The sequence below is a fragment of the Carassius gibelio genome, chromosome B10, assembly GCF_023724105.1.
Source record: "Carassius gibelio isolate Cgi1373 ecotype wild population from Czech Republic chromosome B10, carGib1.2-hapl.c, whole genome shotgun sequence".
NCBI classification, from domain to species: Eukaryota; Metazoa; Chordata; class Actinopteri; order Cypriniformes; family Cyprinidae; genus Carassius; species Carassius gibelio.
In genome coordinates this window covers 16,714,361-16,741,143 of record NC_068405.1, presented here as the reverse complement: position 1 = coordinate 16,741,143, position 26,783 = coordinate 16,714,361, and the positions used below count along the sequence as shown (strand labels likewise).

The 26,783-nt window shown below is 34.9% G+C and overlaps 1 protein-coding gene across 9 annotated transcripts in view; it reads right to left on the bottom strand.

The window, feature by feature from the left end:
* Window positions 1-352: 352 nt before the first annotated feature.
* The window catches only part of ntm (neurotrimin), a 282,472-nt gene continuing 256,041 nt past the window's right edge, over window positions 353-26,783 (bottom strand). For 2 of the 9 annotated variants that reach the window (XM_052566982.1, XM_052566980.1), the window contains 7 exons: window positions 18,753-18,878; window positions 9,826-9,957; window positions 9,052-9,172; window positions 8,270-8,421; window positions 7,974-8,009; window positions 2,924-3,001; window positions 353-2,631 (listed from right to left, as the gene is read on the bottom strand). In XM_052566982.1, the coding sequence (XP_052422942.1) occupies window positions 2,531-2,631; window positions 2,924-3,001; window positions 7,974-8,009; window positions 8,270-8,421; window positions 9,052-9,172; window positions 9,826-9,957; window positions 18,753-18,878 (746 nt within the window). In that variant the 3' untranslated portion in view covers window positions 353-2,530. The remainder of the gene's footprint in view (window positions 2,632-2,923; window positions 3,002-7,973; window positions 8,010-8,269; window positions 8,422-9,051; window positions 9,173-9,825; window positions 9,958-18,752; window positions 18,879-26,783) is intronic. The other 7 variants (XM_052566988.1, XM_052566987.1, XM_052566981.1 and 4 more) reach the window with 6 other exon arrangements.

The window sequence follows — 26,783 nt, the reverse complement described above, 5'->3', positions numbered from 1 at the left end:
ACACTTACCATACTGACACCTCCTTCCTTAACCAGAGGATCGAGGTGCTGCCTAAGTGCTCTCAGAATCGGGGATGTGAATTATTGATTTTGAATCAGCCTGTGTTGGTGTGGATTTGCTCTGGTTTCAATGAGCTTGTCTATACAAAGATGTCCAATTATAAACCTGCACTTGGAAAAAGATTCAAGTGGAAAGTTGTTATACCTTGATTAAGGTCAGCGACCTTGACTTCAAAACTCAAGGAGAACATATGGCCACTCAGGTGCATGTGTATTTTATATTTGCACACAATTTAGAATAAAATCTATCTTTATCTCCTTCCTTCAAAGATTACAATAAGAATGCAGACTGATTCTGTTTGATACAACATTTTATTATTGTAAGTCTTAAATATGAACACACCATCTCCATTAAAGGAAAAACATATGACGCAACAAATTCTTTACAATACATGGAGTTAAAATCCTCAATTTGATCCTCTCCAGGGAACCACCAGAGATCACCAGAGGTCTGTTGTTTTAAAGGTTGGGTGGTGGGAATTAAGTCAATCCTTACATCAAGTTGGACATGAGAATTGAATTAGAGCCGTGAACAGATGAGCCTTGAGTTTCTGTTAATACGGTGCATTTATTGATCTCTCGCTCTTCGATCAGCCTTGATCCGAAATCTTTTCCACGCAGGAACTCACAGACATTATCACGACGGGTTGTACATTTTGTGATTTTCTAAATTAAAACATTGCCATAAAATTAGTCTCACAGATGTATGAAATGCTTAAACTGTTCTAAATCTGGTTGTGGTCCCTATATCTTAAAGAAAAACAGAGAAAATAAAATAATGGCATAATGCTGAACAATACTAGTTTGGAGAAAGAAAACACAGCGTCACCCACTAAACTGCACATCATCACATTCCCTTTCATTAACATACATCTTGTGCTTAGACTAATTTCCATCGGATACGTGATTCATGATATTTAAAGAACTGTTCGAACAAAAATGAAAACTGCCATCATTTACTCACCCTCAAGTCATTTCAAAACCTGGATGATTTTCTTCTTCCGTAAATCGCAAGTTGTTCTGAAAAATGAATGTCTTTGGAAAAGCATGAGGGTGAATAAATGATGAGAGTTTTAATCTTTGGCAGAACTATTCCTTTAAATAAAAAAAGGGAAACATTACGCATACATCCTATCAAATATAACCGAAAAAATAGAGAAGAAAATCGCAATATAGATTTGAGGTCAACACCAACTTTAAATCAATTCTCTTTTTTTTTTCTAGAATACAAAGGATGTCTGGACATCAGATGAGATGAGATCTGATGAAATGATGAAGGCCAACGAGTCTCGTCTGCTTTTTATATAAAGCACAATATTTAGACATCAGATTTCACAATGAGAAACTGCAATGAGCTGGTATCTACCATAATACCAGTTGAGAAATAAATTACACAGCTTCAGAAAAAGGGAATAACAAAAAATAGGAATCGCTGCATTGTATTAAACAGTTTCACAATTTTAGTAAAAACAAGTGTGCATATTTTCCCTTTGTACAAGTTATATATATGCATATACATATACAGAGATGTTAGCAGGAACAACGTGTTTAAATAATGAACATTTAAGCGCCCGGTTTGGTTTGTATAACTCTGGACAGAATAATAATAATTAAATCTATTGTGGCAACAAAAATAAAACTCCGCGTGTATTAGCAGATTGCTCTTTGGGCTTTCAAATTAGATTCAATAAGTTTGCATTACACCTGCAACAAAGCTCCAAATGCATGCTTCATTTTCCAATTTCAATTCATACATTGCCATTCCATATATACTAAAATGTTTCCAACATTTGATTTATTACTGTGTGATGTAAATAAACCCATTTAATATACAGCTTTTATATGGTTCTGCATAGTCCAACTGTGTCATTCTGGTCATCAAAACATAAAAATCAAAACTAAATGATTTGTACTGCATTGTTTTGTGTGTGTTAAATGGTGAAATAAAGATTAGAAGTACTCAAAAAAATATGTTTGCGTCTTTTTTGCTGCTTATTTTGCTCGGCTGTACAGTTATGATACAGTAAAAATATAGCGACAATAAAAAACAAAAACAAAATGGAGACATACGCCCTTCCTTATCGCATGCCGTTGACTTGAATGATTTACTCCCCAGTCGCACTGTATTCTGTATGAAATCTTAAGGGTTACAGAGTTAAATTAAAATGAGAGTCACAAAAATAAATTATATTAAATATTTCAAATTAAACATGCCTCTCTGTCATTTGCTTTTAGTGGATACAAACCCTATTCAGTGGGGCAAAACAGTGTGACAATTAGCAATGTAAGAGAAGTTACATTATTAAACTATTATAAACAAAAGGAATGCATGATTACATTATTAAAAGGAAGTACTTGGGTACCCCATGCACATTTTTGGGCATTTTCGGTAACCCATGCACGCTTTGTGACTCCAAGATGAGAGCGATGTCACACAAACTGATCTTTAGCCACTGGAAACATGTTCGGCATCAAAACTTGAGCAAGAGTTGTAGAAGTACGACGAGAAGTAGACAGGTGGGAGTGAAGACGGTTGACGTGCCGCTGTTGCCATCCTGAACTGCTCCGGGTCCTAAAGCGGTGAAAAGATTCACACGTGTCAGTGCTGTAAACCGCCTGGTTTTCATTCCTCAGACTGTCTGTAACATGGCATGAACTCTTGTGTAGGACGCTCACCTACGCATCTGCAACTTGCTTAATATCATCTTTCATTCATTGTCAGCTGTCAAGCATTTTCTAGCTTTACAGCGCTAAACCGCTATTTTCTAGTCAAGTTAAAATCTATGTTAGTATATTATAGCATCTCCTATTTGTTGATGAGTTTGTAGTGGTTAGTAGTATTTAGTAGCTTGTGTATCACAAACCTTCCAACAAATCATTGTTTTCAAAGGTGGTTTGCTCTAAATCGGATGAAGTCATTTCTAAAACTGAAGCCGTCTCCGCTAAAAGAGAGATTATATGATAAAACACTTTATAGAAAAACACAGCATGGAATATGAACTCACTATAGTACATCATTCCCATTGGTGCTATTAGGCACATATTTAGTCTAAATGAGATGTTGCCTAAAAATAATAAAGTCAATCTAGAGTATTCTGGCATGGTTCTGCTGGCTCCCATCTAACTGGGACGAAAGCGCTCCAGCTCGGCAGATTAATGTCTAAGCGAGGGTCTTTAGTGGTCACATTTGTAACGTAGGAGCATCTGTTCTTCTCATTTCAATGCAGCACATCCAGTCTCCCTGTGCTCTCACCGTTATTACCCTACTGTACGCCAGATCCTTGACCAGTCAACCGCCGAGGTCAGCCGTAATTGCAGTTGCTTATAAACAAGATAATCAATGGAGGTGCAGTTTAGGACAGACACCGAGTGGTTCAACTAGGTATTGCAGTCCAAATTCAAAATATTGGAGAGGGTTTTTTTCATCCTCAGAAATGAAATGCGCTGTGTTTTCCTCTAACTGTTCTGCTTAACCAGATCACTAAAGCAGAGGAGTAGAACAGATGCTTCACTTGCCGTACAGACAACAATGTGGTTGTCTTAGTAAAAAATGGAAATGAGAAAGTATGTTTTATATGGCAGTCTGAGGAAAACTATTGTGCTCGTATTCTGATGTGATGCAATATTTAAATAATAGTCCAGGGAATAATTTGTAATAATACAAAAAGCATACATTATTATATTATAAGATTATATTATACATATATTATTGTTGTTAAATACTGTTCAAAAGCTTGAGGTCTGTACGAATGTATTTAAATAATAATAATACTTTGATTCTGCAAGAATGGCTTAACTTGATCAACTTAATTTGACTTTTTGTTACACACAGAACAAAACTAAAAACACATATATATGAAAAAAAAAAAAAACATGTTCCTTTTAACTTATGATGCATCAAAAATCCAACTTTGACATCACAGGAATAAATCAATGTTTTACATTAAAAAAGAAAATTGCTATTTTAAATGGTAAACATGTATCTCAATATTACAATTTTACTGTATTTTTGCAGCAGTAAACCAATGCAGCTTTGGTATAAAAAAAAACAATTCTTTCAAGAATACCATGTCATCAGGTAAAGTTTTTGTCAAATACTCTCATCAAACTAAAATATGGTAGCAACACGTTCAGACAAGTTTAATGTTGAAATACCATATGTTTGTATATTTATATTAAAGGGCTAGACTCTCTAGTCAACTACTCAGTTAGCTCTGCGAATGGCTTTTCTGTGATTCTGAGTCAACTACTGAGTCAACTACTCACAGATTCACACATAATCAGCTTGGGTTCCAGGGAAGAAATCCCATTCATTTTCTCCATAGAGAAATTGATTTTTAACATATAATCCTTTCAAGCAACACCTACCATACTCTCCAATTGATGAAATCTATCTATACAGGTAACACGTCTGTGTGATTCCAGCATCTTTAAAATGTATTAATTAATAACTGAAAAATCATGTTTGATAGCCACATTCTCAGTGAAGAACTACATTACTCACAATCCTCCTTGGATCTACCCTTCAGAGAACTATGGTTACCATAGAAATGAGATCCAAGGCAAAAGAGCTCATTAACAACCACACACTCCCATGAAGCATTGTGAATGGTTTAAAGATATACTCTATTTATTTATGTATTTAAAAACATACATTACTTAATCAATAATAGAATGTATACATAAAACTACTATGTCAGTGCCAGAGTTTGAATCCCTCCTCATGGAAATGTTGCGATCCTGACCCTGATAATGTGTAAATGATGCATCATGTTCCTTTATAATCCCACACACACTTCTCTGAATGCTGTATAAACTGTATAAATACTATAAGCAAGTGTGAGGTGTCTTTTTACACCATTTATCACAACGCGAGGAGAATGAGTCTGGCAGTGGAGATATTTACAGTATCATAAGCTGCATGGGATATATATTCTTGTTATTGCATGTCTATGCTGAAAAAAGTGCTGTACGAAGTGTAGACAACTTCACTGATTAAAATGGAAGCAGTCTATTTGGTTTGGTGCTGTTATTTGGCTGATGGATGAATGGCATGTGGCATGTTATTTAATGTACAACACAACAGACTAGTCTACTGCTTTTTTTGGCCAACTCGTCAATTAGTAAAATAACAGTAGTCATGCAATCCCTAGTTTACACATATACACAAACAGATGGGAAGTCTCATATTGAAAAATACTTTTTTTCACTCTTGGTTGGAACAGAAGTTTGAATCATCTTTTTCACTTCACGTTTGGTGTGAACGCTCACTGTCAGAGAGCGCCAATATTCAGTCCCAACAAAATAAATGTTATGTCAGGGTATTAGCACTGATGTCTATTAAATCTTTCTCTTTGATGGGCCTTTTAGACTCAAGTCTAATTTCCCCTGGATTTCGGAGAGTACGGTAGGCTTTCTTTAGGGACAGCCATCCAATTATTCTGCAGCCACAGCTTAGAGTAAATCCTGCACAAGTGTAATTATACTAATGTGAGGTTCTCACAATCAAATTCAATGCAATTAATGACTCTCCAGAGAGGACATGGTTACCAATCCCACACTTTTTTTTTTAGGCCAGACAGTGGAGAAATGGTGGCCAGGACAAGATTTCTATTCTTGGCAGAGAAGAAATATTAAAGGACAATGCAAGGACAAATCAGTAACAACCATCAGCAATAACATATGCAGGTGAGGAACAACCCCTTACAAAAAAGTAGGAAAGACCCATGGCAATTATAACACATACATTATCAATTACAAAGAAGTTTGAGCGGTGTTTATTGAGCGTAAGTAAAGACTCTCTGCCTGAATAAAAGTGTATTGGTTTATCAGAAAAATAAAAAGATTTTGAGGTTTAAAGTAGAATATATATATTTTTTTAAATGACCGATTGTAAATTAAAAGTTTTGCTCATTTTCTCACATTTTATCTCAACACTGAGATCCACAACCTTTGTTATGAAGAAAGAAAAAAAAAAACTTTGAGTGCATTGAAGAAAAATCCAATCTTTAAAACATGTAATGAATATTATTTCTATGTAGTTGTTCTTGAGTTAGCAGATAGTCAGTGTATCTGAATAAAACATTTCAAATAATGGTCTCAGTTTGACCTCTGCTTTTAAACATATCATTCAACATAGCTAAAAGAATCAGTATCATATAAAACTATGACCTATTTAGTATTGAATGATATTCCTTGAAGTTATTCAGGTATCTGAGATTTTTTAGTTAAAGTGTGCACTGCAACTTCTATTCATCAACACAATGTGTATTAGCTGCAATTTTAATATGACTTGTCTGAAATTCAATATGATTTTTCTCTATGCATGTGCATCAATGGCAACATTACTGCTGGCATATTCTTAGGTTTGATACCACGAGATGGACAAATTGCAGTAGTCAGAGTAAAATGTAAAAAGTTAAATTGACGAGGTCTCTCCTACTGTGGCACTACAATGGTTAATTGGGTTGATATACTGCATTGATAAAACAATACGGTTAGATTTATGTACAATCTCAAAAAAAAGGGTATAAAAGCTGTCACTAGGCCTCTACCTTTTCAAAATGTAAACCTTTGGACATAAAATTTACATTTTAGCACTTAGTACAAATTTAAACCTTTTAAAAAGTACTGCCCCAATGACAGCCATTGTAGAGTGTACCATAAACCATTGTGTACTACCATGGTTTATAAGTCCAGGTAAGACCATGGCACTTTTTTGTAAGGGGCAAATGTACATTTAAAGTGATTTATAGCTCAGCCAAAAAGAAGAATATTTGTCATCAATTTCCCCCCATCACGTTATTCCAAACCGCTATTACTTACTTCTGTGGAAAGATACATTGGTTCTTTTCCATGGTACTGTAATGAACAAGAACTGACGATTTTAGGCTTTCAAAAAGGATGCAAAAGTACTTAAAAGTATCAGAAAAGTAGTCCAATAAATCATGTGTTATATTTTTTGTTATGTTCCAGCAAACTGTTAACCACTGCTAGATTACTGTCAGTGAAAACTTGAGAAGCGGATCAGTCCAATTCAAATGAATCCATCAGGATTATTTTGAAAATTCAATAAATTGATTCATTAAAATGTCCAACATTGGGCATCACCACTGTTCTCCAACTACTGTATAACTTCAGAAAACTTAGACTTCAGCGCATGAGTCATGTGGACCACTTTTACGATACGGTCATGCTGCTTTTCTGTCCATTTTCACTGTAATTACACTGTTTAGAGAACAGTATTCCTTTTTTTATTTCTGTTCCACAGAAGTATGATTGCAAGTAAATGATGACAATTTTCATTTAGGTACTTTTCTCATCAGCTGAGAAATAATGAATTGCTCACAATTCAACAAACATCAAAAGACATCATATGATGCAGACATGTACTTACAAACAGCGGATGAGAGCATGCATTGACATAATGAAGCCATGCCATGGTGGAGGAAGGTAAGAGAGGAAAGAAAGTGACAGAGGAGAAAGAAAAACATGTTTAGGCTACAGAAAACAGAAACCCATTCATCAACCCACAGTGACTGAAGGCAGATTGAGGCATGTCAGTACCCCGCCAATCCCAGAGCGCCAATTCAGACTGTCACTCAATGTGCTGAATATATTATTGACATTACAAAATGGGATTTTAAGCTAATAACCCTCTTAATAGGAACAGCTAGTGGCCAATTTACAATCTGACAATCACATTCTGTCAGACGAGCCACGACAATTATATTACCCTGTTCAAATCAGGGAAATGTTGTGAGCCACCCTCGCCGACAAACTTGAGTGCCGTATCAACGACTTGGCCTTGTCACATTGCGGTTGATGTGAAAATAACCATGTTTGCATCTTCTTTGCTTATTAAATACGCTGGAACATGCTTTAGGAGGCCACAGTCCCATGCAGTCTACTAACCTTGCAATAGCGTCGAACTAGTGGGTTCAATTATTTCTACATCAACAAAAACAAACACAAAAACATGAATCAAAAGCAAACGAAGGAGAATCCTGAGATGAAAATCTCAAAGATTAATAGCTGAACGGGTCAGAAACTACCAAAGGAAAATTCATAGTGTTTACAGGAACGTTATCAGCTTGAAGGTCTGCTTTTGTTCAGCATTTTTTTTTATCTTTTTTTTTTTTTTTTTTTTACAAAAGCTTAAGGAAAAAAGTGACTTTTAAGTTTAACCCAAAAATAATTGTGACTCTTACCATACAGGATGATGCTTGTGTTAGCGCTCCCAAGTTTGTTGGTAGCAACGCAGGTGTAATTGCCATAGTCTGCCTCGGACACGTTGAAGAATGTCAGCTTTGAAAATGCTCCGGCATCCTCGATCTCAATGCCATCAAAGCCATTGAAGATCCTGGGAAACAGTCAGCAAATGGGGAGACTTGAATCAGCCTGGCCTTGTTTGTGCTACATCAGAGCTTGCTTTGAAGCTAGAGGTCACATTTATGACAGCATCAACATTTTCGGACACAGATTGTGGCTGGCCTGGATACATTAAAAAGAGGCAAAACTGCAAGATTGTATAACTGGCAGTGGCACACAGAGGGACACGCACACATGCGCTTCTGCACATTTAATTATGATACAACATTGTGACAACTTATTCTTCACTTGACATCAAAGACAGTTTGAGAGAACATACTGAGACACATTCCAGCCAAAGGCACTCAAGTATTTTGCTGTTAAAAAAAGTTAACAAATGACAGTACATCTAGTCAGCCATGTACAACTAATGAAAATATTTGTCCTTCAACTCACAATGTCAATTCCAATATTATACATCTGACTGATATACAGGAAATATAGAACACTCGTTAAGAAATAGCTGCTACTGTACACATCTAGCAAAAAGGAAACCGTAAATTTGAAAGAGAAAGAGAAATTACAGTGTACACAAACACACACAAGTGTTAAATTAAGGTTATGGTTTTATCCCAAAGAAAGGAACAGATGAAGCAGAATATCCTGAAGTGATATGCCATACCTCCTGTCATCTCTGTACCACTCAAAGTCTGCCTCGGGTACAGCATCTGCTTCACACTGCAGGACACCTCTCTGACCCAGGGTCACGCCAACATCTCTGCCATCTGAAACACTGGGAGGGTCTAAACACACAAAACCACATAAAGGATCTCTGTAAGGGACTGTTAGCGAGTGACCACCATAATGCAACTACAAATAACAAACAAACAAAATTAAATATCATTTGTACACAAAGCGGGATCCAAAGTACACTATTGGTCATTCTTTTATTTTGCATTTCAAGACATTTAATTACAAATTATATTATGGTTTTATATGTATTTATTTATTTATTCATTTATTTAAATAAAATCCTAAAATGTCTGTGTATTAACATGTTTGAATAAATAAATTACAAATACAATTTGTACAAAAAGTGGGTTTCAAAGGTCTTGAACTTTTGAACTTTTGTTTGGCATTTTAAAGACAAGTCGCTACACATTATATTATCATTTTATATTTATTTATATAAACTCATTTGAAAGTTTACAGGTTTAAACAAATAACAAATTAACGTTTTGTTCATAAAGTCAGGTTCAAAGGTCTTCAGATTTAATGATGTTTCTGTTTCATTAAGACATTTCATTGAAAAAAAACTATTTATTTATTAAATTATTATTATAAATGTATTTATTTTTAATTAAACAAATATTCATAATTTACTTATAAAAAAAAAAAACATGCAATATAAATTGTATATGTGTGTAATGTTGATTTAAATTCACAAGAGACTTACAGTTGACCGTGAGCTCAACAGTCTGTGTGTCCACTGCAATGTCGTTGGCTGCGGTGCATTCATACACTCCTGCTCTGTATCTGCTGATGAATGGAATCTCCAGAACCTCACTGTCTGAGCTTAGGCTGTCATCTGAACAAGAAAACATTAAAATATGACTAAGTCATGATCTGTATTAAAGCTCTCAAAAGAGAGATGGGTTGTCTATGAATCCTCAAAACACAACTACAACAAAAACAAATGACTTGATTGGTTGGATAGGATTCTAGATCCTGAAACAGCAATGTGTTACTTGGGTAAATCACATCATGCTGCATGTGTCTCTATCACTGAAGAGCTAAAATGCATCTGATTTCCCAGTACTTTGTTTGGTTACAATAAGCCACACTGTAGAGCATGCTGATGCTCTTCTTTGCAAATTCAAACCTCATCTTCCCTGAAATACTGATGCTCTGATGTATTTATAGTCATTTGTGTCCTATTGTGGGAGAAGGCGACACTAGAGATATGAAATTCAATTCAGATATGAGACTCAGTCTCTGCACAGCTGCTTTGAAGTGTTCGCATACACACCGGAGTCAAACTGCTAAAACATACAGCGCCTTTTCATGTTCATGAAACCCAGACGAGGGGAAAAAAACGTTGGTGGAAAGGGATACATGTGATGCAGTTCTCAACATCAAGTGGTAATACGTGGTTGACTTAAATAAATAAATATCATTCCCAATGTAGTTTCTGACAGCAAAATAACACACTGGATTCACTTAAGTATGTTCTGAAAGACAATGTCTTACACCTGGGAGAGGCTGTTAACGAGAAAGTAAGAGGCACTTCCTTTAACCTGATGAGGAGTGTCAACAGAGCGCTCTAGAGAAAGAAGCTCATTACCGTTCAACACCATACACAACTCGCTGCACTGAAAAGCAGCTTGAAGTCTATACTCAAAAAGGCACTTGTATAATTTTATTGTTGCATTGTTTAAAAAGATTACTTTTAAAATTCAAACAATCAACTACACCTTCAAAACGAACCAATTTGCAAACTGAGCCACAGAGGGAGAGTTTCTTCTTCATTCAATATGTTCCTTTTGATGTTTCCAACTGAATGTTGATGTTGTAAGCTTTAGGAAAAGCAAACCACTGTTTGATACCTGGTCCAGCAGAAAAGAAATGAGGTGCTTTGGCATCAGGTGCATTGTGGACTGTCTTCCATCAAAGTGAAGATTGACAAAATGGGACCGTTTATTTCCATCAGGGGTTTTGGGTTTCACGGCTGTCATGGAGGATTGTATCAACGCGGTGTACTTGAAGACTGACATCTGAGGTTTTTATTTCTTCATCAATGCACATTCATTATACATGTCTTACATAATGCAACCGCTTTTGTATATTCATGGCCCCCCATGGCATTATAAGTATCAGTCAATAATACGCCCAGGGTTTGATTTGAGATATTATCACAAGTTAAAATCAAATGCCTCTTGAGCTATAATGGTACAAGTATCGCACCGGGTTTCCTAAAAAATAGAACAAGCGGCAACCCAACTCTATTAATGGAGAAACCAAAGCCAGAGAAATAAAGCAGCCTGCCCTCCACAGTCACATCCTCAGACGGCATTCTCAATGATGAATACTGCAGACAAAAATGACAGCAGCTTTATGAAATCTCCATTTGCAATCCGACTGCAATCCAAAGTTACACAATGGACACTTTTGTATAGAACTAATTACTTTGTGAAAGTTTTTCTGTTAGTGCCATCATATTTCATCCAAAATATTTAGTTAGTTTTGGCTGAGGCTCTTCGTAGAAATGGAAGCATATATCCACAGATCCAAGTTATTAAACTATCAGTACTTAAAGGTATAGTTCACCAAAATAAATAAACAAATAAAAGAGATTTACAACCCATTTTCGAATCAATCAAATGTGATACAGCAGTATTATAGAGCTGAAGGTGTACTTGGCCCAATTTTTTTATTTCTATACCATACAATAAAAGTCAGTGGGGTCCAAAACAACATTGCACTATAATGGCTTTAAATATAGGGACAAGGAAAAACAACAACCCATTTTTCAAAATATTTGCATTTCAAATCTGATATAATACTTTTATAGTTCACCCAAAATTTAGTTTTTTTTGCGCATACTATTAAAGTAAATTATAACTTATTATTATTATTATATATTATTATTATATCATCTGCGGTTATGAATGCAATTTTGCATAGCTTGTCAGAGAACTTATGCTCTGTGTAGTAATTGCTACTCCACCTGAAAGCAGGTGATGGAGATTTACTGCTAATCACAGAACTGGCATAACGGACAAGATTAGATTAATCGTGGAACCCTAATTTAAATAATAAATAATTCAATACATAAATACACTCAGACATATTAAAAATATCTTATTTTGTGTTCAAAAAGCAATTACCATATTTTTCGGACAATTTACACCTGAGTATAAGTCGCATCAGTCCAAAAATACGTCATAATGAGGAAAAACACATAAGTCGAACATCACTATAAGTCGCATTTATTTAGAAACAAGAACCAAGATAAAACATTACAAGATAATAACATTATTTTTGGACTGATGCAACTTATACTCAGGTGCGACTTATAGTCCGAAAAATACTGTAATCTGTTAATACTTTTGGGCGTTAATTTAACAATTAAAAATTTCTTAACTGAGTTTTTTCCAGGCCAATCTATTATTGTTGTATCTATTGTTTCAGAAAATCAGCCCTGAAATCGCATGTGAAAACAAAGTGAACTTATGTTTCTTGTCACTCAGACAGTCTCCCCCTGTCAAATAAGATGTCTAGAATAAGATGCAAATTGGATTGAACACATATTGATATTCAAAAGTCTGACTATATAAAATAGCAGGCAAACATAATCTGGAACTAATCTACGAAACACTGTTTTAAATTCACCATTCTAGAACTATCAGACTTTCCTAGACCTCTAGCTGAAGTAGCTCAGCCCAGTATAAGTGTAAAGCACTGCAGCAAAGCAGAGAGCATGGAACTAATACTGCAGAGCTGTTGTACACACACATACACACAAAACCCCAGAGAGAAGGAAAGCAGAGTTGGGCAAGGTGCTGAATCAATCCAGGCACAGCTGAATGTGTCCTCTTACGAGCGACAGATTCTCTGTCTGATCCCTCCAGAGCAGCGGGGCAGGAATGCCATTACCGCACCACCTGATTTCCTCCGCCAGACACCAGATCTGCCTACATCAGAGGTCACCAATTTTGGTGCATGATACAGTGGGTTGTTTGATTAGTTATGGCTATAAAGACATTTATATCCAGGTAAGTGCCGCATTGTCGGTTGAAGAAGAATAATCTGTTTATTAATTTTGAAAACAAAAGGCCTATTAACTGACATAAAAATACAGACTCGACTAGTGCAAAACCTTTATTATCTGCTTGAGGAAAACAAACACAGATACTGTGAGTCACACATATGCCCTGCAGACATTCTTTGGCTTTTTTCAGCTGAGATTCTTCTCAGCAAAAGATAATGCAGTTTGACTGACTTGCTTTGATTCCAGCCATCAAATATCGTCAGTCCTTCGGTTTTTGTTTGACTTAAAAATGCAAATTGAAAGCCACATCTGTTACTAATGCTTTAAAATGCTTTTGTTTGGACAAACGAGTGCAAATGTGTTTGCGCTACATTTGTATTCAGTATATCAGCGCAAAAAAAAAAACACCCACAATCCAATCCAACCCAGTCACCTTCTAAATGTGCTGAAATATATTAATTAGGTTGTTGTTATTCTCTCCGGCTTAAATGCATATGCAAAATTGGGTGTTTTGGTAAATTCGTCTCTTGAATGGAGACTAGATGGAACAGCCGGCTGTGTTTGATTTGAAAGACAGATAATACAAGCTTGAATGCGACTGAAAAGATAAACACACAGCAGAGTACATTAGCATGGGGTAGTTTGCGGTTCCACAAAGTAGTTCCCAGATCCACATCTTTCTAAACCCCCGAGGCCATTGCTCAGCAGAGAAACACCATAACCAGATCCGACCAAAGTAAAATCAATCTATAACCCCACTCCAAATGCATTCATTTCACTCCGTTTCTGTCATCTAAAAAAAAACCCTTTCGAAAATAACTAGAGTCAGCACAGGACCAAGTAAGGGTGGAGGGTGAGAGAAAAATAGTGAGCGAGATCGGCAGAGTAGAACTGTATTAGCAGTTAGGGCTAGTGCTCAGAGGATCATTTGGTCCCTGAAATGAGCTGCCGAATCCAAACACACAGCAGCATCATTACATAGATGGTTATAAACAGGATTAATGCAATCACAGCTCAATAAAAACCTCAAGCAATGTGCTCCACACAATGTGCTCTTCACTGAGCCAAAACCCTAATTCGCACTGATCTAATAGAGGAGTGTTCGCTCCTGGGACACAGGCGCTCATTAAAAACAATGTTTATTCAAGTCGATTAAACAGCAGCAATGATAAATTAGCAACATTATTGACGCTATTCCTCACCCAAAGGTAAAACAACGCAGTAACACAATAACACGTTTATTCTTCTCATACCCACAATCCAGTTCACATGCCGCTTGCTCTGATCTTTAGCCCAATGGGTTTTACACAGACAGGGGATTGGGAGAATATGCCTTTTTGAGTGTTGAAAAAAATCAGTAAACAAGCCTTCCCACCAAAGGGTTTTGCTCTGATCACATGAAAGAAAGACCATGCACAGCCTGCAAATGATTCATTCAAGTGTGTAATACTGTATGTCTATTAAACAGCCTCAGGGGATAATAACATTAATATATCATCTTTATAGTTTCTTTTAAGCATAAACACGCGTGGAAGGCAGAAAATTGGCTGTTTTCCACATCCTCCACACATACTGAAGGGTGTGAAGTAGTTTGAGAAAGGCAACTACTGCAATGAAAATAAAATAGTTTTTACCCCCAGTAAATTACATGCAATTATTTGAGTAAATTTGGGGCGAGTTGGAAAATAAACTGGACAGATCTATTGTACATTCAAAGGAAAGCCTTTGAACATTGAAATATATTGACAATGTGCCAGAGAGATGTGCTGCTGTAATTGCTGCAAAAGGTGGACATAACAGTATGATTCATTCATCTGATATTTGTTGTGCTCAGAGGAACCATCTGCATAGACAATTTTCTAACAATTTTGGCCACCACTGTATATTGTAAGAAAATACTTAATATATGATACAGCATATTGTGCAGTTTTGCTTCTTAAGTAAATTCCTCTAACGTTTAAATATTTTACTGAAAAAAAAACATCAATGAAAAGTACATTGCATCATTGGAAAGGTATCTTTACAGTTTGCAAAGAAAAATAATAATAATCTGGATTTCTAAAAACAACATAAATCACCGATGTTCTGAAGCCTAAGGTTAAGTAAGGTTTCTGGGAAGAGCACATACTGTTCTAGCAAAACAACTAAAGAGCTTACTATAAAATTCATGATTTCAGCAAAAACAACTGGTCTGGTACTAAGTTTCAGTTTTTAGTTGTCGGAGACCTTGGGCTTGATCAATAATTCAGATTGCTAATTGCCAGAGTCACACTGAATCTCAGAATTTGTGCCAGCAGAACTGCACATTTCTACAGAACCAGAATGTCTGTCAATAACTAAATTCTACACATCCACTGACCCAGTGAGTTCATTTACAAAATATTTTGGCTAATCTGAAAATGCATAAAGGTGTAGCCACACTCATTTTACATTTCCTGCTAAATTACGGCTATTTCCCATCATAACTGTGCCACTAATGGCCTTAAAATCACATTTCAGTACTTTTTATGTAAATGTATTTTGCAATAAATTCCATCTTAACAACATTAATCATACATCAACCTTTTCTACATGACAAAATCGCGATATGTTGCTGTTAGCATTTCCTATAGCATTCACAACACATGCAACACATGAAGGTGAACTGTGGAAAATCAATAAAGCACAAATAACATTGCTGTTGCATGTTTCTTTAATGAGAATGGATGATAGCAGGTCTAGATGCCCTCTTTAGATTAGAATCTAGATAGAGTAAGGACTCGGTATGATCATAATCTAGAGAAAAATTACAAGCGAGTGATGTGAAACTGGAGATACTGCATTACATCATGAAATCTCTTGGTTTATATAGAGAGTCCAGAGAAAGATCTGTGTAGCTTTGAGCGAAGTGCCATTTTAAGGTCGGAGATGTGTACTTACAGAACTAAGTGTGACTGGCAGATTTATTTCAGCCCTTTATTGAAACAATGTGGAAACGCTGTGGTAAATCTAAATGACTGTAGTACGGTTAATGCTCAAGGGAGCAGGTGCGCTTGACATCAACAGACTCTTTTGTCCATCTAATACAAATCTTTAAAAGAAACAAATCTCTACAAGACAACAAATCCCGGTGCTATCGAGATATTGAGATCTTATCGCAAGGGGGTCTGTGTCTTAATTAAGTTTCACACATCGTTTGGATAGCTTCCGACTGATTCTAGCCCCATCAAGATTCCTGGTTGCCAGCTCTTTGAAGATTATGCCATGCTTTTACAAAAGCAAATCAGATCTGAGAGCCAATGAAGTGTTAAACTGATCAAACGGCACAAAACCATGGCGTTTATAAGTGGTGTAATGTTACTTACGCCAACACACCCCACCATTTCAGAGACTAATTTCAGCCACCTCTGCATTTTTGATTAGTTTCAGAGTCAACATAAATTCAAAATTAACTTGAACTTAAACATGTATCTTCCTGGTCTTATAAATTATTCATCAGTGCACATTCCAAATAAAAACAAAATATGTGTTTCTAATCTTTTATTAAAATCACTATGTCCATGCTATTTGGGCATTGTTTTAGCAAACTTGCATATGGTCTAACTATTATGTGATGTTCATTTTTCAAAACCCAATAAAATCATTATGAATAAAATAAAGTACAAATGTAATTATTTGTTACACACACACACGTCTGTTTTTGTGAAAAGTGGGGACATCCCATAGGCGTAATGGTTTTTATACTGTACAAACTGTATATTCTATCGCCCTACACCAACCCTACCCCTCACAGGAAACGTTGTGCATTTTTACATTCTCAAAAAAACTCATTCTGTATGAATTATAAGCATTTTGAAAAATGGGGACATGGGTTATGTCCTCATAAGTCACCATTTCCTTGTAATACCTGTGTCATACCCATGTCATTATACAGAGTTGTGTCCTGATATGTCACAAAAACAAGAGCACACAGTCAAACCAAAATTTATTCAGACATCTTCAACATTTCTCACATTAACAGTTTATTCGCTATAGTTTAGAAAATGGTAAAAAAAAACATATGACCCCAAGAACTCGAGAGTTAAACTGTGTCAGAAAAAATTAATCTTGATAATTTCAAATTAAAGTGTCAAGTCAAATTATTGGTCCCACTGAATCATTTTAGGTTTGAATGTATATATAGGTGCATCTAAAAATAAATAAAAACAAATTATGATATATATATATATATATATATATATATATATATATATATATATATATATATATATATATATATATATATATATCATAATTTGTTTTTATTTATTTTTAGATGCACCTATATATACATTCAAACCTAAAATGATTCAGTGGGACCAATAATTTGATATATATATATGTAGTTAAAAAGTGTATTTGTTTTTTTTTTCTTATTTTAAAAAGTTTCTTTTTTTTTTTTTTTTGCTTTTACAGTCAAAAATCTAGTATCTCAAAAAAATTTAATATTTACATTTGAGTTTCATTAAATGCCCATTCCTACAGAATAAATTCCGGGTATCTCTTGTTCTTTGAAACCACAAATGGCAATTTCCCATCATAACTGTGCCACTAATGGCCTTAAAATCACATTTCAGTATTTTTTTTGTAAATGCATTTTGCCATAAATTCCATCTTAACGACATTAAATCATACATCAACCTTTTCTACATGACAAAATCGCGATATGTTGAGGTTAGCATTAACTATAGCATTCTACACATGACGGTGAACCCTCAAAAGTCATTAAAGCACAAATAACACAGCTGTTGCATGTTTCTTTAATGAGAATGGATGATAGAACCATTACAGAATTTATATTTTAAACTGAACAATCCTTTTAAGAAATCTGGTTTCCACCCTCCAAATGATGTGGGAAAAACATGCAGATCCCAAGGTCCAACAAGACTCTGACTTGACTGAATCCCCTCTGAAACTGATCTTTTATTCTTAAAAGCAGTTGAAACTCTTAGCATACAACTGTACCATATCATAATGGAATTCCATCGGAAACTCTTTCACTTATCTCAAAAAAAAAAAAAAAAGCCAGAGCAGTTTCTTCTGTGTTACATTAACATTTCAATTACCTGAACATTGTTACAACACAAAGGAAGAAAAAGGGGGGTGTGCGGGGTGCATGAGCAGGTACAGCAGTCCAATTGCACCCCATGAATCATAGCGCATTAAAATGCAGTTTTTCCCTGATTAAGTGAAATGGTGCACGGCAGAACAGAGCCCCAGACAGGCTCAAATGGAGCTGATTTGTTCATGTGGCCTGAAGATAAGCAAAATGGACCACTCAGCTTGTACGACGCATACACAAACACACACATCTACACAGTCAAAATACACACACACAGAGCTCTCAGTGAAAAAGACACCTGATATATCATCTTACCAATGCTTAATATGTCAGTGGGATGCAGTATTTTGCAAAATCATCAAGGAAAAAAGTGCAACGTTCTTTGTAATGGCAAAATACATCCGCAGTACTGGACCGATATTGAGGATTGCAGTTTTGTTTTAAATGCAAAGGCTATTTACTAAAGATTTGCTTACTTTTAACTGATTATGGTAAATATTTTCAGCACACAGAAGCATGATAGACATCTTACCTGAAGGTGATAACATCCTCCAGCCGATGGCAGGTTCTGGTTTTCCGTTAGCCAGGCACATTAAAGTCACGTTGGAGCCTTCATTCACCACAAGGTCCTTCGACAGGTTCACGATCTTTGGAGGAACTGTAAAACACCAACCTTGTTAATATCCCTCTGGGGTTCTTCGGTCATTTATGACCCGAAATTTTTTTTTAAAAAAATGTTACAAATCGTAGCTTCATCGGAATGGTCCGAAACTTGGTGACTTTTTTGGTACTTGGTATATGAACACCCCAAAAAATTGGGGACAGGATTTTAAAAGTCTAAGTGGTCGTAAAAAAAATAGTCACACTCAGGGTCTTCGGGTCAAAAATGACCCGACATAGGAAATGAATGGGAAATTTGCAAAAATATGAAAATACTGAGTTTTTTTGTGTGTACAATCTACAAATCAGCCACGATGCAGAAAAAAAGCATACAACAGTGAAGGGGTGAATCTCTAAAACATCAAGAGTGCAAAACAGACAAAAAAATTCACACACACACACACACACACACACTTATACACACAAAAACACACACAAATGAAAGTATCATTGCAAAAGCTAATTTTGGGAAATGTGTGAAATAAAAAAAATTATTCATCAATGTAAGAAATAAAGTGCACAGCAATAAAAGCATGAGGCTGTAAGCCATCAAGGTTGCAAAATAGACACACTCACACACACACACACACACACACACACACATAGGGAAATATGAGACTGGTGAAACTGTAACAGAGATATGTGAGAATATGTGAAATAAAATCAATGAATCAAATAAAGGGGAGACATTGGATCCAAAATGCAAAAGTCACACACCATGTCTCTCTCTTGAACACACACACACACACACAAACACACACACACAAGCACGTGTGCACGCACGCACGCACACACGCACAAACAGAGTAAGGTCAAAGGATGGAATTCTTCCCTAGTAACCTCCAGGCCTATTCGAGCGACCCAGGCCCAGCGTGACACTTTTTTTATTTTTCTATTTTCCATTTACATGTACTGTTTGAAAATGATTATACGTTTGCTGTTATTTTTGTTTTTTGTTCATAATTGCTGTTGGCAATTTTGAAGAGTTACTGTTCATTGAATTGCAAAAAATAATTTTAATGGAAATGTTTATAATAAAAGGTAAATAAAAATATGTTATGATTTAAATAATGTAATTTTTTTTTATTAAGTTAGAATTAAAACAATGGGTAACAAAATGCTTTCCATTTGTTCTCTTTCTAGTGCAATGTTCAGGTTTGACTGTATTATAAAGTAAAACTGGCACTTGAAATTACCATTTAAATCAACCAAACAAACAAAAAAAAAAAAAAAAACTTGACAAAAATAGTCTTTGAGAATCTGTGATTATATATTAAAATCCACAACCTGAAATAAATAGGCAAATATGTGCAAAAATCACTAGAATTCACAAGCCTTTCTACAGAGAGCTGTACATTCTCTCTAGTGGTAAAAATGTGCTATTGCATGATAAAAATGCTTAATTTGTCCACCAGATGGCACCAATCTAATTTCAAAAATTGTTTTCTATAGGCCTTGGCTGTACTTTAAAATAAAATACAGCATTAATAAAAATAAAAATAAAAATACATATATATATAAATTTTCTATTATATTCAATGGGAAAAAATGGATCATAATTATTGCATAAAAATTCATTATTCATTATTATTATCATAAAATTCTCTCAAAACACAAAAAAAGAAAGAAAAAATATTATTGAACAAAAATACATTTGATTGATTTTACTGAAAAAAAGTATACCTGAATCCCGGCCTCTGGGTCATTTTTGACCCGAAGGTCCTGAGTGTGACTCATAAATGAAGAACCCCAGAGGGTTAACTATGATATCTATAGCTGCTATCGGATAGCTATGTTAAAAACTGTAAATGTCCTGTGTAGATGACGACACATGATACTCTTTTTATCATGAATACAGACCTTATGAATTGAATACAGACCTTAAAGTCATAATTAAGATATTAATGGTTTTTTCCACAGAGCATAAATGTAACATTCAATAAATGTAACATTAATAACTCAAACAAACACACTAAGTATGATTTTTTCTATCATATCATAGATCATTCTCAATCATTGTTAATCATCATGTTTCAGTGTTTTGGGCTTGATTTGATTTGGAAAACTTCAAATAAGTATAACAGAAAAGTCGGTAACATTTCTTGTGTACTATTTCTATTTGGGGCTGAAAGATTGCAAACTAGACACATTTCACAAGGCTGATCTATTGATTGCCTTTGCAGTTTGAACAATTTGAACAGACTGCAGAGCAAGCCACAATTCAGGCCTTTATGAATGCCTTTAAGATCTCAAAAAGTCTACAACTCAGCAAAACTAAAGATGTTACAAACACCTTATTTAGTTACCCTACGGGGATAGCGGTAAAGGGTGTCGACATCCTCTCTTCAGGAGAGCAAATTATGGCCTACTTTTCAAAAGGATTGTTAAACATTTACTACAATGCTCCAAGAGAATATGTGTTTGCAAATGACCAATCAAATGTTTTTTGGGTGTCAGATTTTTAACATAGTAAACTGCAGTCAAGATATTGAAAAATGTGGATAGTTACTGTAAATATTTACAAAGATATTAAGTATATTCACAATGTATTTAGATATTTTTTTGTTATTAGTTAACTACACTGAAGATACTTAAAGAGGGGGCATACTTATAAACATATGCATCAATTGACGAAGTTTACTAAAATATATATTTCTGTCACACATGAACATCTCAATTAAGGTCAATGCATTACATTTTGATAAATGTTGATTAATTACTATACAAAATCAAAAAAAGACAGAGAGAATACACCAAAATTCATTCTGAAATAAGTTGAAAACAATTCCAAACAGCTGCATTACATTATTTGTATATTTAATCTATTCACAAACATATTTTTATTTTAAGAAATTAATATTTTTCAGTAAGTGAACTGACCAAAGGTAAAAGTAAACATTTATAAAGTAAAAAAAAAAAAAAACATTTAGATTTTAAATAAATGCTATTATTTTGAACTTTACATTCATCAGACAATCCTATTCAAAATTATTTACGGTTTCCACAAAAAAATATTAAGCCGCACAACTGTTTTCAACATTGATAATAAGAAGTGCTTCTTGAACACCAAGTCTGAATATTAGAACGATTTCTAAAGAATCATGTGACACTGCAGATTGGAGTATTGATGGTGAAAATTCAGCATTGCCAACACAAGAATAAATTAAATTTGAAAACATATAACAAATTTGATTTAATTCATTTTTAAGTGCAAATAAAATTTTTGACTATTTGTGATCAAATAATAAAATATTAAAATTCACAATCTCCTGATCTTACTGAGCCTAAACCTTTTAACAGTGGACAGCCTTTCCCCCCATTTATTAGAAACAAGCTTGAAGAAGACATTAATATTTATATTCACATGAAGTGAAATCCAGTTTTTGGGGGGATCTTAGAGGAATCAAGATTGTTGAGCTGTTGTTTTCACCACAGGCACACTGAGGCTTCACACATATTATTTTGAGTACAGAACCATGCACCCCTCCAATACCTTTACAAGCTTTTCCTCACAAAACCACGGCTCATATTATAAAAATTGTCCTGCAACATAAAGGTCAGTTAAGTTAAAGGTCAGTTCAGTATAATGTCTCCTATCTCTGGAGAGCATCCTGCAAATTTGCCTCGATGATGGCCGGCAAAATATGTTTGACTTGACTGCCGTAACGGTAGAATAAAGTCCTTTAGAGGCCATTAACTAATTCCCTCCACTGTAAATGAAGATCCACTACGAGCTGCAGCAGAAACGCTTCTGTCGAAAATTAATACAATAAATGCCTTCAGGCGGCATACGCACAATATCTCCTTCCATGAAACCTTACAAAACAAAACACACAGTGTATGAGCACGCTGCTTTTAACAATTAGCATTATCATTAAGTGCTCAAAAGTGATGTTCTCAGTAAATGTAATAATAGGTGGCACTGATGGTGTGATCAGAAAAATACCAGGTTCGTTTGACATGTTCTGTTCTGCTGTTGAATACAGATGGTATTTTGACACGTGTACTCTGTCAAGAGGTTTGGTTTAGCATTTTAAAGCGGAGACAACTCAACAAAGGTTGCCGTCACCGTCTGAGCTGGTACTAACAAAGCCATGCAGTACCACCTTTTTATCCTGTTTTAGTCACTAAAGACATGTTCCTCCAGAGACACTTGGCTATAAATAATTCATTTAACGTCAGTCTAAGTGTACGTCGTCTTTATGTATGACAGAGAGCTACATTCTTTTCTTGTTTTATTTTTTCCTACATATACTGTATTATTAAGGTCAAGTTCTCCAAATCAAACCCAGACACCACGCTGAGCAAAAGTTTATAATATTATATTATTAGTGATATTAAATGATCAAAGCTCAACACTATCATCTGTAGAAATACAGAAGAGGACTGCAGCCCAACAGCAATACCATCTTAACATAGACTTAACATTTACTAATGCATCATTAAAATCAACAGTTGTTAATATTAGTTAATGCACTGTGAGTTAACATGAACTAACAATGAACGTCTGTATTCCCATTAACTAACATCAAGAAATATTAATAAATACTGTAATAAATACACTGTTCATTGTTCATGTTACTTAATACATTAACAAACATTAACTAATGAACTGTTTTGTAGTGTTACCAATATTTCTTTATCAAATATATTCTTTTTTTTTCTTTTTTTTCTACTTTTTATTAATAAATGCTGAAAAAAAGAGTTTCCACATACAATTAAATAGGACAACTTTTTTCAAAATTGATAATGACAAAATGTTTTTGTGAGCAGCAAATCAGCTTATTAGAATGATTTCTGAAGGACCATGTGACACTGAAGACTGAAATTCAGCTTTGTCATCAGAGCAATAAATTACACTTTAAAATATATTTGAATAAAAAATAGCTATTTTATATTGTATCAATGTATCCCAAAATTTTGTTATCCCCCTGTATTTTTGATATAATAAATTCAGCTTTGGAGAGATTAAGAACACTTTAGAAAAGAATATAAAAACCATACCGACCCAATACTTTTGAACAGAGAAGTGCTGGGAATGTTGATGTATTATTTAATCATGGCACATTCACACTGAGAATTTAAACCTAATAATCATATCTACTTTTCTTTCCTAAATATATATTAACACAATAACTGTAAAACTATTATCAACTGTGATTAAATATTTGAAAGGACTGAAAGCTTATTTGAATTATATTTCTTAAAGAAATTATAATTGCTTAATTTGTGTTCTTAACTTTATAAGAAATTTGTAAATTTTATAATACAGGACAAAAATAAAATGGCAAAACTTCAACTAAATGCTAAATCTTCAGGCAGCAGCAAGAGCGGTGCGTTGAATTATCTGCAGCCTAGAATGTTAAATGTGTTTTGCCCGCTGTTCTAAATATGGCAAACAAAGTCATTCTGGAAAAAAGAAAAGCATACAAAGCTCTGCGCACTATTTGGAGCCTCCACACAGCTCTTTAACACCAGTTTCCAGCAAAAACTGCAGCAAACGAGCTCTGTTCATCGACAGACAGTCACCAAAGGCACCATATGAAAGTTAATAAGAGACCTGTTTACAACGGCACTGTGACCCTCCGTATGAGAATGACAGTCAGAGTGAGGAATGATTCTATCACTGCGTTTATGACTTGTGTCTTGGAACGATAGCGTGTATCTTTGTGAGCCATATTTCTGATATGGATGGCCGGAATGCAACTCAAAGCCTTTTTTCGAAGCCAATAAAGGGCTTACAATGACTGTCCTTCCTTTATATTGCACATACTCTCACACAATCAGTAAAGGAACATGGACGTTTGTGTGTGTGTGTGTGTGTGTGTGTGTGTCTCCAGCCTCCGAATGAGGTAAAGCATGTTAAATTGCATTTTAATAGAGTCGTACCATCCTCTCACTTTTGATGCCAGATTTTTGAGCTTCAAAGGGAGTTGACAAGAGGAGCAATTGAATAGAAATAACTTGGCATATCGCAGTATATTCCTAAGATTTGACCTCAGCTTTCCCTAGCCGAGATGCGGGTGTAATGGTGTAATGACGATCCAAGGCTTATTCTTCACCATTTCCATTAAGGGGCGGCACAAAGGTTTCGATGCGAGAATCAAAAACGTTGCTTGAAAATGTTTACTTATTCTTTGTCTTGTTACATGACAAAATAAAATCAAAAATAAAGTCTACACTTATTCCAGTTTCAAAAACGAGAAATGTTCACGGTCAAAAACTGTCTAGCTCCAACCCTTCCTTCCTTCCGCATACTTCTTTAAAGTATTTTACGCATACGTAATACGAATGTAACTAGTCATAGTCACGTGATACAAATACAAATAATACAAAATACACATTTTTCTAAAACATAACCATTCTTAACATAAGGAACAATATGACAAAATTATTAATTTTGTTATGGCCCTAACAGCGGGAATCCTCAGTAAGGCGTGATATTGGATGATCATATGATCTCAGAAGCAAAACAAAACCACAAATACTACAAAAACAAAATTAACAGAAAAGCCTAATATTCAGATATTAAAACTTTTGGTTCGATTTAACAAAGGGGCAAAAATCTGGCAGAGCAGATCATCTGGCAGTTTTTTCAGCTATCCGGTAATGAGCACTTCATTATAATGATCAGCTGCAATTAAGATCACCATTAATATGGTTAAGATTATTCCACTTGTCATGAAATCATCACCACTAATTATTTTACATAAAAAAAGAATGAAATGATAAAAGGACTGACATTTATCCAAGCCATGATTCTATTTTCCATTAAGGGCTCTTTATGGACTTACAAAAGCAATAAAGCAAATTAAAATATAGACACCAGGGTTATAGTTAACTAAAAAACAACAACAACAACAATAACACCAACATTAAATAAATGTTAACAAAAAAAAAACGTAATCTTATTTTATTTCACCCAGCTGGCAGATACTTTAAGTATCAAAATAATTGAAACAAAATAAAAAATATACACGTGTATATATATATATATATATATATATATATATATATATATATATATATATATATATAAATATGTGTGTGTGTGTTTGTGTGTGTGCGCGCATATTTTTGTGACATATCAGGACACAACTCTGTATAATGACATGGGTATGACACAGGTATTACAAGGAGACAGTGACTTATGAGGATATAACCCATGTCCCTATTTTTCAAAACGCTTATAAATCATACAGAATAAAAAAAAATTTGATAATAAAATAAAATAAAGTGTTTGAGATTATGTCCAGCTCATCAAATATTTAATTTTGTTTAACAGAGTATGTGATTATGTTTCGTCACATTCGACTGGCTAGGAGCCAATAAGTTGGTGATATTTACGAGTCAACACAAAGGATAACAAATAGCCTCGTTCCAGCCAGATGAACTCTTACCCCAAGTGTCCACTGGTGCGGAAGAAACCCGCTCAATACTGCTTTAAACGCCAGCGGTCTGCAGCTTTGGAGGTGTGTCTGGAAAACGCACAGCAGCGCTCATGCCTTCAGTGAGGTCAATGATTGCTTTCAATATATGGTCAATAACATCATATTTATGCACAATTACAGCTCTAACTTTACTTCTGAATGAGTACATCTGAAACTTTTAACCAAGCTGCAACGATTTTTCAAAATCTGAATTCAATATAACAACAATGTGCAGCGAATACACCAGAAACTTCAGCGCTATTGGCAGATTTTGAAACTCTTATGACAGACGGACCATTTCTCAGCTTTGTGATGCTCTCACTGGTAGCTGCTCTGTCAATTGCCCACGTGAGCCTGTCGCTCAACTCCCATGGAGAACGAATTGAAAACGCCTGCTCAACTCCACGCCAGTGGACACATATGGCTACGGAACTAAATTACATGGAGCAAGTGAATCTGTAAGAGGAATTTGC